This window comes from Notothenia coriiceps, unplaced genomic scaffold (genome assembly GCF_000735185.1).
Source record: "Notothenia coriiceps isolate Sejong01 unplaced genomic scaffold, NC01 NC01_scaffold00018220, whole genome shotgun sequence".
NCBI classification, from domain to species: Eukaryota; Metazoa; Chordata; class Actinopteri; order Perciformes; family Nototheniidae; genus Notothenia; species Notothenia coriiceps.
In genome coordinates, this window is record NW_011350921.1 from 1 (window position 1) to 18,057 (window position 18,057).

General features: G+C 38.4%; 1 protein-coding gene across 1 annotated transcript; it reads right to left on the bottom strand.

The window, feature by feature from the left end:
• Positions 1-9,621: 9,621 nt before the first annotated feature.
• Positions 9,622-17,946, bottom strand: LOC104950835 (CD82 antigen-like). Its single transcript, XM_010777411.1, has 5 exons — positions 17,829-17,946; positions 12,732-12,830; positions 11,508-11,681; positions 11,315-11,398; positions 9,622-10,858 (listed from the first exon to the last, which is right to left on the bottom strand). Exons 1-5 carry the CDS (start codon positions 17,940-17,942, stop codon positions 10,781-10,783), a joined length of 549 nt encoding a protein of 182 aa, XP_010775713.1. The 5' UTR covers positions 17,943-17,946; the 3' UTR covers positions 9,622-10,780.
• Positions 17,947-18,057: the final 111 nt, after the last annotated feature.

Sequence of the window (18,057 nt, forward strand, 5' to 3'; positions counted from 1 at the left end):
CAGGCCGATTGTCGAACCTCAGATTGAGGAGGAACAATGCGGATTCCGTCCTGGTCATGGAACGACGGATCAGCTTTTTACTCTCGCAAGGATCCTGGAGGGGGCCTGGGAGTACGCTTATCCAGTCTACATGTTTTTTGTAGACTTGGAGAAGGCGTATGACCGGGTTCCCAGGGAGTTACTGTGGGAGGTGCTGCGGGAGTATGGGGTGAGGGGGTCTCTACTCAGGGCCATCCAATCTCTGTACTCCCAAAGCGAGAGCTGTGTACGGGTCCTCGGCAGTAAGTCGGACCCATTTCCGGTGAGGGTTGGCCTCCGCTAGGGCTGCGCTTTGTCACCAATCCTCTTTCTAATATACATGGATAGGATTTCGAGGCGTAGTCGTGGGAGAGGGGGTCTGCAGTTCAGTGGACTGAGGATTGCACCACTGCTTTTTGCAGATGATGTGGTTCTAATGGCTTCATCGGTCTGCGACCTTCAGCTCTCACTGGATCGGTTCGCAACCGAGTGTGAAGCGGCTGGGATGAGGATCAGCACCTCCAAATCTGAGGCCATGGTTCTCAGCAGGAAACCGATGGACTGTCCACTCCAAGTAGGGAATGAGTCCTTACCCCAAGTGAAGGAGTTCAAGTATCTCGGGGTCTTGTTCTCGAGTGAGGGAACAATGGAGCGTGAGATGGGCCGGAGAATCGGAGCAGCGGGAGCGGTACTGCAGTCGCTTTACGCATCGTTTTGACGAAAAGAGAGCTGAGCCAGAAGGCAAAGCTCTCTGTCTACCGGGCCATTTTCGTTCCCTCACCATATGGTCATGAAGGATGGGTCATGACCGAAAGAACGAGATCGCGGGTACAAGCGGCCGAGGTGGGTTTTCTCTGCAGGGTGGCTGGTGTCTCCCTTAGGGATAAGGTGAGAAGGTCAGTCAGTCCCTAGGGAGGTGTTCCAGGCACATTTAGCCGGGAGGAGACCAAGGGGTAGACCTAGGACCAGGTGGAGGGATTATATCTCTTCGCTGGCCTGGGAGCGCCTTGGGATCCCCCAGAGCTGCATGGTTGATGTGGCCAGGGAAAGGAAAGTTTGGGGCTCTCTGCCGGAACTGCTACCCCCGCGACCCGACCACGGATTAGCGGAAGAAGATGGATGGATGGATGGTGTGCTAAAATTATATATTATATCATGGTTGGACTTAGACGCTTAGACCATGACTCTATGTTGACCTGTTTTAATCCTCAGCCCTGAACCTTACAAGTTTTGTTTGGGGGAAATTGGATTTACTGTTTCAAGCCGCAAATTGGCCAGCACGCCACGACATTCGACGACAATATAAGATTTTGATTACTCTTCGTCCTCTTTCGATTCTTCAGAGATCTGTCATGAAAGCTGCCATGAACACTATCGTGAAGTTTGCCTGATCACAGACGTACAGAGAGGAGGTCAGGACCCTGTTATCTTGGTGCCAGGATAACATTACATAATTACACAGTAGGTGTGCAAATGTTATGACAATAAACCTTTTAATCTTGAATCTTGAACATGGTATTTTCTTAGTTATATAATAAGATTCAGACAATAATAGACAATAGGCCAATGAAATGGGTATTTGATTCAGCCAATCAAACAGCCTCTTATAATCGGACAAATTGCTTGTTTTAACCGACCAATCAAATGACTACAGACCAATCCAATTGCTCGTTTCATTGAGTCAATCAAGCGGCTTATTTGAATCGACCAATCAATAAACTCTATTCAATTGGCCAATGGCTAGTTTCAACCAGCAAATCAAATGGCTCACTTCATTTGGCCATTTATAAAGCTTGTTTTTATCGGCAAATCAAAACATAAAACAAACTAACTCTGATATAGTCCTTATTTATAATAGTTTATGCTTTCCTGACGAAAAAACTTACAATGGATGTTAAAGATGAGAAGATTGATATATAGATATAAGAGTCTTTTCTATATGGCTTTTCTTTATTCATCCTTCACTCATACCATAAATGATATGATAACACATTGGTAAACTAAGTGGACGTAACACAACTGTACATATTGTAGTGTCATGGTGATCCTAAATGTTTTAATATCCTTTAACTGAATCTTACTTTTTGTGATGCAAAGAGATTGAATCATATGTCTGTGTTCCCCCTATGGACTTTTGCAGTACTCTCTTCACTTACCGACTTCAGCTTGCAGAACATCCAGCTGCAGCACATCACACCTATTTCAGGATCTTTAAATGGGCTTCCTGGCTCTTTAACAATTTAAATTGAAGTGTTATCACTAAGTTATAAATGGTTGTAAATGATAGTAACACCTCCATACAATTGGAAAACTCAAACTAAACCTTTTTAATATAATTTTTTAATCTTGCTTTTAAGTTGTCTGTATCCTGGTTTTCATTGAATCTTACTGCATCGTGCTGCACAAATAAAGACTATTTGTTCCTTCCCTTGCTTTGTGCAAGAAACACGAGGTTCTTTCGGATATCTAAAACCAATTTCAATAACTCAGCTGGGTATTGTTGTGTGAAGGTTTTCAGGCTACAGCTCACACAGCTAACTGCAGAGAAGCATTGTCATCCTCCTGCTGCTGAGCCTTGAACACCTGTGTTCCCTCCTCTGAGTGAAGAACACCGGCTGGCAGAGTGTGACAGACACCAGGGAGCTCGTTCAGGGACGGACATGAGTATACCTCACCACCTTCTCCATGTGTGGGCCATCCACATTTTCAGTTTTGAGGCACCTTCTCTCCTTGTGTATAAACACAGATGAACAGTTTGTTTTTTGCTCAACCTGCAAGGGAGGGTGATTTTTTAAATAATGCAAAGACTTCCCGCTCTCACAGTGGGTGAGATGCCACTCACAGTGGGAAAGCATAACACATCTAGCGGATTTGTATTCAGCTTATAACGATTGTGCTCTCTCTGGAAGCACAATGCTTGGCAGCAGCCACTTGTTTTAAAAAAAACATTGTTTGCAATACAACAAAAAAATGTATTCCCATGTTTCAAATCTCCAGAAAATGTATATGCGAAGAAATGTGTCTGGCAAGGTCACAACACCTTCTGCTTAATACACAGAGACATATGGTGCAGACAAACAAAGCAGCAGCAGTTTTTGTTTGAAGAACAGAATGTCAGACGGCACAGATGAGATAAAAGACTTCAGCCTTTCCGTAAGTCAAACAGAAAGAAAACTCACTCTGCATACAAATTACTGTTTTCTCCCTCGTCCCAAAACATCACCTGCCATCCAGCATGACAGCTTGTCCGTCTCAAATCAGCCGCCCACCACCAGTGAAATTGAGATTCTGGCTGTGTGTGGCTGTCCTCTGAAGAAGGGAGTTAGACGTGGAGCAGTGAGTTGTGAGTTTGAGTCTTGCTCTGTCGCTGTCCATTACCTCAGCGTGTTCCCCTGTCACATGTGATGGGCACAGCGATCCCGCCGGAGGTGTCTGATGTATGAACCCTGACAGGCCTCAGGAGGAGCTGCAGGCATCAAGGACTTTCAGCAGAGAAAGGTCGCCCGCTGAGGCGCGAGCAGGGGGGATATGTGTGTCTCTGCTGTGATTGTGAGAGTGCTGGAAAGTGTCAGTTTGATGTTGTGGGACAAAAATGTTCTATGCAATTTGAAGTCTTTTACAGTAGAAAAACTTTTCTTAAACTTGAGAGGCTAATGTTGATGAGAGGATGATTGACTTTTCATTTAAGAGGCCCTATTATTCTTTTTGGGGGTTGCCTTTCCTGTAGTGTGTTTTAAAGGTTTGTGTGCATGTAAATGGTCTGCAAAGACCCAAAGTTCCCTTCAGTGGGATGTTCTCTTCAGTAGCCGCTTCATACATCATGATTTATTTAATGAGCCTGTTTCTACAGCAACTTTTGATCTCAGCCCAACAGGAAAAACTTCTTTGAGATATGTCTTTTACCGCGTATTCACTCATTCACTCAAACTGGCTTTCCAACACACTCGCAAATTGTTGCTAATTTACAAAAAAAATTCTTAGAGATCATCATTATATTTCATTAGGAATCGTGTTTGTGTCCACCTCATAAATGTTAGTGCAATTTTCCCTCTGGTGCCCCTTTTGGTCGTTATCTACAGATGGTTTTCAGACGGGGCAAAAAGGGGCAAACTGCTTGCACATTCAGTTGCAAGGTATTTAGTTACCTTGTTGTAGCAAATTGTTCTCTGGAAGATTAAAATGCAGGCTATATGTCTTGGGCTTTTATTGTGAAAAGGAGATTGGGACCCTAAACAGACATAAAAAAAACAGTCCTATAAGGAAACCAAACTAAAGCCAAATGGTGTCATAATTCTAAAGCCGTTAACTTGTGCAATAAGTTAGAAAAAATAATTGTTACAGGATTGGACTGAAAAAGGGAAACAGTGGTAATGCATCAATCAAACAGATAGTCAAGGTCTCAGACTAAAGTTGTTTTTTATCTAAACAATTATATAAATAATTTGAGCACAATAAAAGGCCACCTTACCAGTTCGGGATCACTGAATAAACCTTTTCTCTCTTGTTGTGGAGATCAGCTCCAGGTGTGTGACTCTCCACACCTGCTCCCAACACTGTTCATTGGGAGTGGGCGGAGCCACCTGGCAGGTAGATGCCTTTGATTACCCCGCCCCTCAGCCCCTTACAGTAGATGTTATAAATTGCCACTTTTAAGCAAATACACATACTTTGAAGTAATGTTACTAAAAACAAGTTAACATGTTTATTATTGGTTTCAGCAAGGACACAGGGGTTATAGGTGAAAGTGATGATTTGACCATTCATTTAAAGTGCAACAGGCTGCTTTCAACCTATATCAACTAGGATAAGGTGTATAAAGTACTCAGATGTTTTACTTCATTAAAAGTAGCAATAATACAGTGTAAAAAGTACTCTGATAAAACGAAAAGTCCCCCATTTTAAAGTAAATGTGCAAAAGTAACGGCATGAAATCCCCACCATCAAAGTACAAGAAGTAAAAATACTTATTTTAAATAATTAGATTACTTGATTATAATTTGAGCTCATTGTAATTACTTTATATTATAAACTGCTGGGTAGTCAAATCTATTATAATGTATTGGTTGGATTATATTTTGTAGTGATAACTTAGCTCTGCAAAGTAGCTAGTAACAAATGCTGTGAAATTTAGTACACATTTCAACATTTGGCTACAAAATGTAGAAATAAATTGTAATAATGTGAATATATTCAAATGAAGTGCAAGTTCCTCACATGTCCCACTGGAGTACAGTGTTTGAGTAGATGTACTTGGTTACATTCTACCAAATCTGATTACCACTTATAACACCGGTCCAATGCTCTTACTGTAGGTCAGTTTTTGGTGTTACATTAATGGGGAAGCATATTTTATTAATAACATTTAGATTTGTGTTGAGCTTATGAAAGTGTCTACAGTCCATATGTTGTGTTTCTCACCCACTCAGTGCCCACTCTAGTGATGCAACAGAAAAACCCAATAAAATGATCAGACACAAACATAAAAGGATATTTGGAGGAAAACACCATCGAAACCCTGCAATGGAACGTTTAACTCTTTTCCCCTCACTGTCAGTGTTGATGTTTCACTGTCAGCCGAGGGAGGGAAGTGAAGCTTGACTTCTTGATTAGGTTAACGAGGTGGAAAAACACATTAGCAACCACTTTAATGACAAAATGAGCTCATTGCATCATTTCACTCCAGATACTAAGGGTGTCATTAAAGATGTTGTAGGCAAACAGAAGCCCAAACCTTCCCTGTCATGCTGATGAATCCTCTGGTTCTGATGCTGCAGGAGGAGGAGGAGGAGGAGGAGGACTCAGCACATACAGAATAACAAACACTCTGCTGCAGGGAAAGACACCTTGGAGACCCTGTGGACCTTTTACAGCTATGTCAATAACTGCAGGTGAGTTCCTCCATGCTACATCACCCTCATGGACATGGCACCAGGAGCAGAGTGTCGAGCTTAAAGCCCGAAGGACACGAAAAAATGATTCTTGCAGCACTTCAAGGGCCAATCCATCAAAAAACAACCTACATGTAGCAGTAGCAGCCGCCAATATGAAAGGATTTTCCAAAACATTTGTGTTGCCATGAGTCCATAAAGCTTCAACCTAAATCAAATCCTCTCCTGTTCGAAACATCAATTCAAAGTATTTATCATGAGGAAAACAAAAACCTTTTACCCAACTAAAGCATACATTTTTTTACAGAGCTATTTCCTGATTTAGCTTCAATTGAATTATTCTAGCTGGGTGGTCATAACATGACGTGTATTCAAAACCGGGGTTGTCAGCTAAATGTAGTTAGAGTATGAAAAGTATCCCTAGTGATGTAAAACGTGTTTTACTATTATATGTATTTGGGTTAATATTTCTGCTGTGTGTGTTTAATTCTACTGCTTTAGATGTTGAAGGTTATGCTTTATTTAATTACTTGATTTACTGCTGTGTACATGTGTAGTTCCATTCACCGCAATTTATTATATATTTTTTATTTATTTATCTAAAAAGAGACAAAAGCACATTAATTAACATGGGTACTTGAGACCATGAGGTAAATATGCCAGATTTAGAAATGTAGGCTTATTTTCAACTGAAGTCTCTGGCAGGTAGATGGAATTAAGCTAAATCATACAAGCCAAATTACAGCACATATTAAAGCACACATTTCAAATGAAATACACTTGAATACAAACCCATAAACATGCAACAGACGGAAAAAAACATTGATAGCACATATACAAGCTAACAGGCACAGACTGTTAAAAAAATAATGATATAACCCCTACTAGTTTATGGCAGTGTATTTAATTGTCCAGTAACAACTGTCTGTTTACAGAGTTAAGAGATATGATCCTTAGATCTAGTGAAATAGAGCGGTGCAGTTATGACATATTTTTGTATTTTCACCAGGAAATGATAGCTTCGCAATGGCTCGCTCGACAAAAATCTAAGGGATTTCCTTTGGATTTTGGAATATTGCTGAAAATAAGGGGCAAACACACATTTATGATACTCAACACTTTTGTTCACCAGGATAACCTCCACATATTAACACCACTTTTATAATAGCTTTAGCGTAAATGGAATCTCCAGAAGTATAGAGCTAACGCTAGGCTATAACAAACTACATCCTCCTATTTTATGCTGTCAAACTAAAAAGTGAAAATCTCTTCTACTTGTGATAACCACAGACCCTATTTCAGTTGTCTTAATAAAAAAAAGAGAGAGGACAAGGAATTGGAAGTTGAAAATGCTAACTAATTTCCTGGTTTTGGGCCACATTCCTGCACCACTCTATTGTGTTCCAGGAATATATTGCCCACTGGGAAAATGCTGACTGCCAAGAGGTACTTTTCTATAAGGTGTTTTTACAATGACATCATATTCTATAAGATCATCAAGTGTTTTATTGCTGTGAAAATCACATATCTCTCCGAACTTTTCCTGAGTGTTGGTGGACCACCAGCAGAGATTCATCAAAATGACCCTACACAGACTCACATCCACACCACTAATGACTTCCTCTCTGTGCATTCAACGGCCCTCATTGTGAGATGAAATCACATTATGCTTAACATGGCTGATGGTGATCTCACTGGTCTGGACCGTGTGTCTTGCCTGTTTCCTGTCAGCTGTTGTTTCTACCGTCTGCGTTGAAGGACGTCTGGCGTGATTGTGTGTGTAACTTTATTTAGTCACTTCCTGAGCATGTCACATGTTCCAGGGAAGAGAACACATCTGGAACAACCAATCAACCATCCATCAATATGCTGTCAACACCCTCAGGTACAGTGGCTTTACTATAGTATATATTATCTCATTACAGGCTACTACATGGACACAAGCTGGTGCACATGATCTGATAACAGTATATTCCTGAGGTAGGCCAAGGCACTTTTGACTGCTGTATTTCTTTCATAACTGTAGTTGTTTGCACAGGTTGTGTGTGTATTTCTGTGTAGGATACATGATGAGTTTTGGCAAAGATTTCTGAACTCCTTGCTCTGGGCAGCAGTTGAATGTTGGAATAACATGGGAGAGAGAGAGAGTGTGGTGTGTGTGTGTGGCTTCACTTTGTTATTGGACAATTTTTTAAATGTTTGTTTCTGTTTTTTGGGAAACACTGTTTTTTAAAAGTTTTTTTTTCAAAATAAAATAAAACATGAGGGAAACATTTCTCTCCTATGAATAATGCACATTTTATTAATAATCTGTAACAAGGCGGAATTGTCTTTTTAATGCGTTTTGAATTATGTCAGAAATCAGAATGAAATCTATGAAAAGTAACCAAATATATAAACGTGTTTTTTATACATAGAATAATTAAGCTCTCCTTGTACTTAAACAATCTATTTTCGACTTTATAAAAATAAGTTTTATTGAAAAAAGTTTGGAGCATATTATGTCCTGTATTCATTTAAAAGAACTACATTGGGCGTTTAAAACATGTCAATCATACTTTCTGCAGCATCTTTTGCATAACTTGTCTAAGCAAGGAACTTACCAGGACTATTAGTAGGCATATGCATCTCTAAATGAACATTTCCGAGGATTTCCTCACTCTCAGAGCTGTTATTCTTTTTTCTCTCATTTCTTTATCACTTATTCTGTATGTGGTGTAGTTTTTATGCAAAGTGACATTACCCTCTGGTGGTTTGCACAGGAACTGCACAAAGTATGTGTCCATTTATTCATGTGGATTGTTTGTTTATTAATAGAAAAGGTGGAACAAAATCAAAATAAAAAGAGGTATGGCCTATTATTGTAATGTAGGTATACAATGCAAGCCACTGGGTCACATGACACAGAAGCTATTCAAGAAAAAACAAGATTTACAAATTGAAAAAAGCTGAATTTTCATAAAGTCCAAATGTATAACAAAAAAAGCATTACAATCTAATAAAGAGTTGTGTCTAAGGAGTCACATGACACAAAAGCTATTTGAAACAAATTAATTGTTCATAAAATATTAATATAACATTTAAATAAAAACACTAATACCACAAAAACTAAAATATATCGAATTTGGGGTCAAGTTATCACGCCATAATGCCTTTTGCCAAGATTGGTAGATTTCAGGCAGGCTACTAAAGCTGAACTACACCCATTTTCAAAACTACTACAGGTTATTTTTATGGTCTATAGATCAAATCATTAAAGGTCCCATGTCATGGCCATTTCTACTGATCATAATTCCATTGTTGAGGTCTACTAGAAATAGAATAGATTTATATTGTGCAATTTTCCAAACTCACATTGGTTTCTCATACAGCATCTCTTATAGTATGTGTATTCACTCTGTCCTAAATGGCTTGTTGGAGCTCCTGCCTTTTATCTAACCATCTCCGTTTCTAACTTTCAATATATTTTAAAATAGATCTCTCTCTCTCTCTCTCTCTCATCTGCGTGCGGGGGCGGGGCCTCACAGACACGCTGCATCTCTCTCTCGCACAGACATGCTGCAGCGCTGTAATAACCGGAAAAGCATGACATGGGGCCTTTAAAGGCAACACACAATTTATTTTACACTATACAGTCATTTCATTCGTAAATAATACAATTTTGATGATTGCCGCTTTACGACCTCAGAAAGTGGATTAAAGACAAACAACGAGCCACTGTAATCAGTTTATTGGTCAAATGAAAGGATGAATGTTGTGAGTACACACTTGCGTATCAAGCTACCAAAAGTCCATCTAGTTACAAACATACGTCCCCTTTCCGTCTAAGAAACTATTATAAAGGTTAATGGGTTGTTTTTCATACTGACTGTACATAAAAAGAAACCAGGAACTGGATTTGTACATTATAAAAACACCACATCTTGGATGAGAATGAAAAAGTTTACATAAAGGAATTTCAAAAGATTTTTCTGTATAAACAAATTTCCAAGACGGATCTTTGCTAAAAATATTTCTTCTGCCTAAATAATTGTATCCCCTTTCCACATTTAAGTTCATATATTTCAAAAACAGTTAAAAAAAAAACATTTCACTCCTTAAACTGGATCTATTTTAGGTCAAATATAAACTTAAAGCTATCTTAAAAAAGGAAAATCTTGTTTTTGCTTGTCGAAGACAATTGTAAACTCTGAGTGATACATTCACAAAACAAGCATCATAAATTCCTCTTTAGTACCACATTATTTCTATTATTTCCAGGACAAAATTTAAGAAAAGAAATATACAAAAAACTGCCAACTTTTAAAAACCAGCTGCTAAATAAAACACTGGCAGACTTTTTTTGAGTCAAATTCACACAAAGAATGACTAAAATTATGTACAAATGACTAAAAACATTTCACAATAACTCAGAACGCTGGTGTATAAAAAACAAAAAAACATGCCTCACACAGAGGATTTTTCCAGTTGTTCAAATCAGTTGTCATGCTAATGTTAGCTTAGCTTCTTACGCTACAGACGATAAAAATGCAATTTCTCTTCAGATTTTTGGGGGAAACTAAAATCAAGAAGCGATAATTTACAGAGACGCTTTAATCGGGACCAACAGGTTCCTGATCAAATGTAGTCTTGTATAAATGTAATCAAAATCATTTTCAGCATCTCTCTCTAAAGTGCACAAAAAAAAGTCACAGAAATAAAATAAGGTGGAAGTTGATCACGAGAAGAATAATCTAACAAGGTATAAAACAAACAAATTATTTTACATTTGGACAAATGTTTCACCAAATATAAGATGGTGAACAAAATGCATTATTTTAAGGTTCCCTCTCTTTCTTTCTGTTCCACCAGTTAGCTTCCTCCAGTCAGCTGCTTTAGTACTTTGGCACTTTGGTGTAGTCCTCTGTGTGGATGTTCCTGCACAGGCAGATGGACAAGATCATCCCCACCAGCTGTCAAACAAAAACATAGATCAATACTTCATTAAAACCTTTTTCATCTTTAAGACATGTTTTATCTATGAGTGCACATCTTTAAATATTGTATGTCTATGAAACTTTTTCTATCTCTAAAACATAAAATATAAATAATGTTTATCTTTAAAACACGTACTTGTTTGTAACGGCTCTTTGAAAGTAAGCCGCAGCCTCACTATGAATATGCTGTTTGTACTGTGACATGATGTATGGGGGCTTTTACTATGTGGTCACTACATTAAAGTACTTAATAGACAGCGTTGTTTTTTAATTCATGAAAAAAAAGAACATATCTGCAATCACATCACTGTGTGGTTGTTCCGTTTTGTCTTGGTTGATTGTTTTATCCGCCAGTTGTACTGAGAGCTTTCAGATCAGCCTAAAGACTTTGTGCCCCAAGTGCAACTTTATAGAAAGACCATGACAATGTACCTCAATCAGAGCCACTCCAAGGCAGATACCCAGAACGACCCCAAGGTTGGTGTGCAGCCAGCTCTCCACGCTGGCAGCACAACCCTGAAGGTGAGTAATCAGAAGACAGAAGAATGAATACACGAAGAACACAATCATGTAACAGTAAACAGGAAACTAATGCAACCTTTAGAAATAGAAAAACAGTGTTTACCGTGTCGTATACGGGCCAGTCGGGCGTCTGAGCCTCACAGAAGCTGCTGTCGGAGAAGTTCCCGGTGAAGGCCGAGATGTTCTGGCAGGAACAGGGAAACAGCAGCTGGGAGCTGTTGACGATCACCTCGTTCCCGCTCCAGTCCAGACGGCTGCTCCAGCCACAGCACTCCATCTACACACACAGAAATACACTTATAAGGTGTCCTTACTCAACAAACTTGACCTATAGGTCGTCATTGAATGCAGCTCATTACGACCTCTAGTGGCTTAAGTAGTTATGACTGGAGCAAAGGAGGAAGTCATTTGTCACCGTATAAAGACAGTCAAAGCCCACGAATACGGAAGATGACAAGGTTCAGGGTTTGGTCTGACAAACCCAAGACTTTCATCCAGGAAATGTGTTCCTTTAGAAACTAAAAGTACACACATTAGGTTCTTTTACGTAAGTTACAATGTTAGTTGTACCATGTCACTACGTTACATAGGTAACACACTTTCTTATTTCAACCCAAACAACAATCTTTTTCTAAAACTAACCAAGCAGTTTTGTTGTTTAAACTTATCAAAGTTGTGTCGTTTTACTGTGTCAACTAGAATGCTCGTATATGTTGTTTTGATCATACCTTTACTTGGGTCTGTACCTTTAATGCCATTTCTACTCAGCTTTAGTTACTTTATTTAGAAATTAGGTTTTTGCACACCTTCTGTTAAATTCAACCAACATACTAGCCACAAGTCAATTATTACCGGTGTTAGAGCACCTTCATGACTTGAAGGTTTATAGTTTTTTAATTGATGAATTCAATTAAGTGAAGGAAAATATGTTTCAATGATAAGATTTAAAAAAGAAAAGAACTTATCCTTTAAGTGGCCTTATTCAGAGGTCACCTGAATTCCTCAGTTTTGTGGTCAGTAGTAAAAGATAAGAGTTAATGGGTTTTGCTGTTCAAATGCGTTTTCCCTTTTTTGCTACAGTATGTGTGTGGCAGTTAAGAGAACATTTTAATATTCTTTTTTTATTATTATTCATTTTCATCCATGAATCTATTGTAAATTGAGGCCTGTGTATCCAGATATATCTTTGAATAACAGGAACACTTCTTTCTGTACTTTAGTTTGTATTACTCTGTCATGATATCAAATCCTTTTGACAAAAAGAGATAGGATTATAGGACAAAAAGAGCATCTTGAATCGAAGCCTGGATCAGTTTTTCCAACTCACATTCCTCTGGATGAAGTCCCAGGCCTGCTCCGTGGTCGAGTTGTTGCCAGAGTAGTTGTCCAGCACCTGGGCCACGACCTTTGACACCTTTTCATTTAACTGAAACGAAACAATTATGTTCATAAAATAAATGTATTTTGATGCAAAGTATAGATTCAGCAATGTGAAGAGGCAAAAATCAGCTGAGCTTGCTTGATCTGAAGCAAAATACTTTGCTTTTTTTTAGTTTGCTATTCACCGTTTATAGTTTTTTTCATTATATATTTCTGACTTGTTTTTTCCCCCTAGTTATTTGGACTGTTCGATAGTGATGCTTGTTTTATGATTGATTTTATTCTAACAATTTATCCTGTAGGTGCAGGTCATGAATGTTCTGAAAAAAGATCTTGAGAAAAAAGTGAAACTTCTGGAGTTCCCTGGTAAGTCCAACGTCACTATAAAATGCATATTATAGCATAAAAGAGGGGTGAAGACTTGCAAAATATGTGATTAAAATATAAATAAATGTGGAGTTAAAGTAAATAAATACATTGTTCCCACTGTAAACATAATGAGAGCAAGACATAAGATAGATTCAACTCTCATGTCTTTCTGTTAAATATGGAGCTACATCTTGCGGCAAACTAGTTTACAGTACATAGCCAAACAGTTAACATGGCTGTCTCCAAAGGTAACAAAACCTGCTGTAACATTTTATAAGATAAGATGGACCTTTATTAATCCCCGTGGGGAAATTCAGTTGTGCAAGCAGCAACAGGGTAAGCGTGAAAAACAGGACAGCACAGATTCACACAGATTCATAAAATAAAAAATAAAATCAAGAACAAAATTAAAATAATAACGATAATAATAATAAAAGACTATGAAATAGGAGATGAGTAAAAATAAGAGTAAAATAACTGTCAGCATGTTTACATATTTGGTCATCTAAATTATGAAGTACGAAATGAGTTAAAGTGACAAGTGGAAAGTGAAAATGGACATCTGTAGGCTACATAGTGACATATCTATCTACATATTTGATCTACTACTAATATACTTACATGGGTTGTGGAAACAGTGTATATTTGTGTCTAGTGATTTTATTTTATTTATATCTTGTTTGTTTAATCTGTGTGTAAAACAACTTATTTGAAAGAGCCAAGCTTTTATATTTACTGTAGAAAACATAAGTGGTATCGATCTCTCACTCAGAGACATTAAGATATCACTTTCATGTCTTCCTGTTAAATATGAAGCTACATCTTGCAGTTAGCTAGCTTAGCATAACCAGCACTGGCTGTAGCTTCATATTTAACTTATAAACACGAGTGCTATCAACTTTGTCTAATTCTCAAAAATAAAAAAATAATCAATAGTTCTTAGTTACCGTCTTTTAGGTTTAAGCCATTTTAACAAAAACAGCAGCATTACTTAACAAAGAGGGAATTTTATGGGCGTTTAACAACACTAAAATGGCTTATAGATCAGATTCTCGTTTGACTTGTGTTTCTCAACAATCCGATTTTATTTTGCATGTCTTGATTTGTTAAGTCAAACATAAGCTTTGAATTCTTGTGGTAAAGATTTTGACATCCAGATCTGTGAAATCTGAATCTTTAGGATATACAGAAACATTTCAATCAGAAACCAAATACAGCAGCACCTTTAAATGTATCTCATTATCCAAATCGCTGCACACCAGACAGAAAATCTGAGAGTAATTGTTGATTAAATCTCTAATCCAAGAATGTTGAGACACTCAAGGTCTCCAGCGAACACATGCTGAAAAAGCAGATACTCTTTTTTTTTTCAAGTGAAGGTTTTGCCTGGGATTCTTTTTGGCAGAAAAAGCAAAGTGGCTGAAAAACGCTTCCAACAAACGTTCAGATACAATAAACCGAGATCTGCCTGCACTCCCAAGAACCAAATTCCTCCTTTTTGTAGCATTTTTATTGGATTCAGATGATTTATGCCTCGGGAAATTTGTATCAGCAAGCTCCTGAGATTTTCTTGCAGCTTTCGAATCATAAATGTGCACATCATTATTTTAGGTTTCCATATGTGTGGGCGAGAAACTATAAAGACCCTGCCCAGCTGGCGTAAGTCGAACAGTTTTATTCATATTCGCAAAAAAACTTTCATAGAGCCTTCTCAATCACAATACGCACCAGGCACAGTTGGGAGTAAAAAAACAACAACTACGAGAATGAATGAAGAATTAAATTAAAATGTACACAGCACAGCTGCCATATGATGAGGATATTCGTCACCGGAAGAGCTTAAAATTAAGATTTTTATTTGATGTGAAGTTACAAAAACATTATTTTACATTTTAAGCACTTGTTAAAGCTATTAGATAGATCTGAGTTTCCCGATTGTAATTACAACCTGGATGTTGACATAAACGGTACTTATGAGTTGAAACAGGTAATTATGGTAATTTGTATGATATGAGCCCAGCATAAAGTCTTGTCTCAGGGAAACAGATGTTTTGCGTTAGAGTTCATTACTGTCCATTTAAACATCTAAGTCTGAAGTAGTGAGCAGAGAAAAAGTGTGCACAAAATCCTCTTGCTATTACAGTGCTGCTCTATACAATGAATGTACTCAACTATTTACAAAGGACCACAGGTTAAACATTATTTCACGGCACAGGCCCACCGTGTCAGTTAGACTCGAACACGAACAGATTATCTCTGTCAGTCATATTTACAACTCGTTCTTGAGTGTTGATTTAGCTACAAGTTTATCTGGGTAAGTTTCTGCCAAAGAGGGAAGAGTTAACTAAATAGTCACACATGTCATCTATTGGTTATGAGAGAAGATGAAGACCATCAGAAATACTCCTCACTCTACCACATTGGAAGGTAAAGTAGGGCTGAAATGCATTACTCTGCTTCTACATGCATTGGTTATAAAGCATTTGTTAACTTTTTAGTGTTTGTTTTTTTAACTTTTTCTCATGTATTCTTGTTTTTGAAGCTGTTGTTTCAGTGTCTGTTTCACAGAAAACTTCACAAACCCGTTTCTGCAAAGAGATATCATATTCAAGACCCTTAAAATGTATTCTGATAAGATGTTTACAGACAAATGTAAGTCATCCATGATAAATCATGAATTCTCTTTTCATGAAAATATATCTTTATTCTAAAACTGCCCTGGTTATTGTTGATAAAAGATAAAGTGCAGTACGTCCCAAACTGAAGCCAACAGAACTCTTTAAGAGGCAGATAAATGTTGTTTGGCCTGGAAAAATAATCTCTGCAGATAAACATGTTATGAACTGCTTCTTCTTTGGACATCATCCAACTTGGTCAAATGTGATCGAGAACTCATCAGCAAACATATAAAAGGTTTTACTTAGAAATGATTATCGTATTAAGTTACAAAAGCAAAAATAATGAGGCCAACACACGTAAAACGCATTTAAATTCAAAAGTTACATTAATCCCTTTTCTGCTCTTTCTGTTCATCTGTACAATTTCTCAGATTAAAACACCAGAGGGCGACATAACACAAAGGCAATAGTTTCAATTCAAGTTGTCTGGTGTCCCATGACCACATGTTACGCTCAGTTATAGCTTAATATTTGTGGGAGGCGTAGAATACATTTCTAATCACAGCATGTGTTGTTTTTAAGTGACAAACATAGTTCTGCTTGTTATGACAAATCGTGGGTGTGGACACATAATAAGAAAATGAAGGTGTGTTATATCCGCTTTGAAGAGAAGGTGATCGACTGCAATCTGCCATCCCTCCACGACCTGCACGCCTCCAGAACCCTGATGCGGGCAGGGAAGATAGTGGCCGACCCCTGCCACCCTGGACACAAACTGTTCACCCCCCTCCCCCCTGGCAGGAGGGGAAGGGACCAAAACCTCTCGCCACCTGAACAGTTTTGTCCCCTCCGCTACCGGCCTCTTAAACAAGGCCCGGCTCCCCCACTGACACTTTACCTCAGCCACATCATAGACTCTATGCATTACATTAATGCACACAATGCTCAAATACTGCTTACTGCACATATTCTTATTTCATACTCTATATTCTATTATTCACTGCACTCTATTTCACTGTAAATTACTGCTTTATTTTATTGCCATTTAACTACATTTTATTACAGTGTCCTTAAACATTTTTTGTTTTATATTCTATGTATGCACCATGAGATCAAGTCAAATTCCTCGTATGTGTGAACCTACCTGGCAATAAACCTGTTTCTGATAAGTGTTCTGCAACCCTTCTCATTCCACTAGTCGGAATCGACTCAACTAACAAAAGAAAACAAGGGGGGAAACTCCCATGAAGCTGTCAGAATGGTGCAGGAATGAGTCCTAAAAAACTAGAAATGATTTGGCATGCTACCGATTCCTGTTCGCACGCCTCCTAACTTTTTTGTTTGAGGTTGTAGCTATATGCCCAAAATAAGGTCTGTGGTTGACAAATCTTAACCGATTTTCACGTTATGTGGTACAACATAAAGTATGTCAGTAAATACCCAACTTGTGAATGTGCAAAACTTTAAGACTAAAAGAGATTACTAAACGTCACGTCGAACATTTGCCACCTTCAGCTTAGCAGTGGTGACATGAAGGCATGCAACAGTTACGTTAGATTTTTACTTCTGCGAAGCTCTCTTAAGAAGAATACAGCTTTGTCAATAACTCTTCCTCAAGAGCGAAATCCAACGACTGGGAGGTTTTTGGTGTCATCCTAGATAGAGAAAAGAACCAGGTCGTATTATGAAATTATTAACATCACACGCTTTTTGAACCAAATATGCAACTGCGTGTGTTAATAATTGCATGTCTTCACTGCTCATAGGATATGCGGGTTCGGGTCGGTTTGCGGAACTAATTGGCAATATGAGCGGGTAGCAGGGCGGGTTCGGTATTGGACGTCGCGGGTGCGGGCGGGAGCGGGTCTTGAAAATCAGACCCGTGCAGGACTCTGCACTGAGCTAATTCTCTGTAAAAATCAATTTGAAAAATGCAATTGCTATTTTCGCGTGCAAGGACTTGGGACGCTAACTTCAGGGTTGGCCTTCAAAAATACATCATTACTGCACCACTCAATGAAATCTAGGACAGAGGAAGAGGAAGTGACATCACTCACCGTCTCCTTCTGGAAGTAGATGAGGGCGCCGGCTACTACCTGAGCGATGACGATCAGCAGGAGGCAGGTGAAGTACTGCGGAGAGACAGCAGATGGTAAACTCATGTGAAACATCGGAGTGGTAAAACATGTTGGTGCAGCAGGAGCCCCGTAAAACCTTTAAAAAAAGAGATCTTAATGGCAACAAAGCAACTATAAATGAACCAACTTCAAAGTGGTATGTGTGTGC

Coding starts and splice junctions, on each gene's coding strand:
- LOC104950835 (XM_010777411.1), bottom strand. CDS start 17,942: ATGTTTCACATGAGTTTACCATCTGCTGTCTCTCCGCAGTACTTCACC. Junction 12,831..17,828: donor TCTACTTCCAGAAGGAGACG/GTGAGTGATGTC, acceptor GTTTCGTTTCAG/TTAAATGAAAAGGTGTCAAA. Junction 11,682..12,731: donor GGGACTTCATCCAGAGGAAT/GTGAGTTGGAAA, acceptor CTGTGTGTGTAG/ATGGAGTGCTGTGGCTGGAG.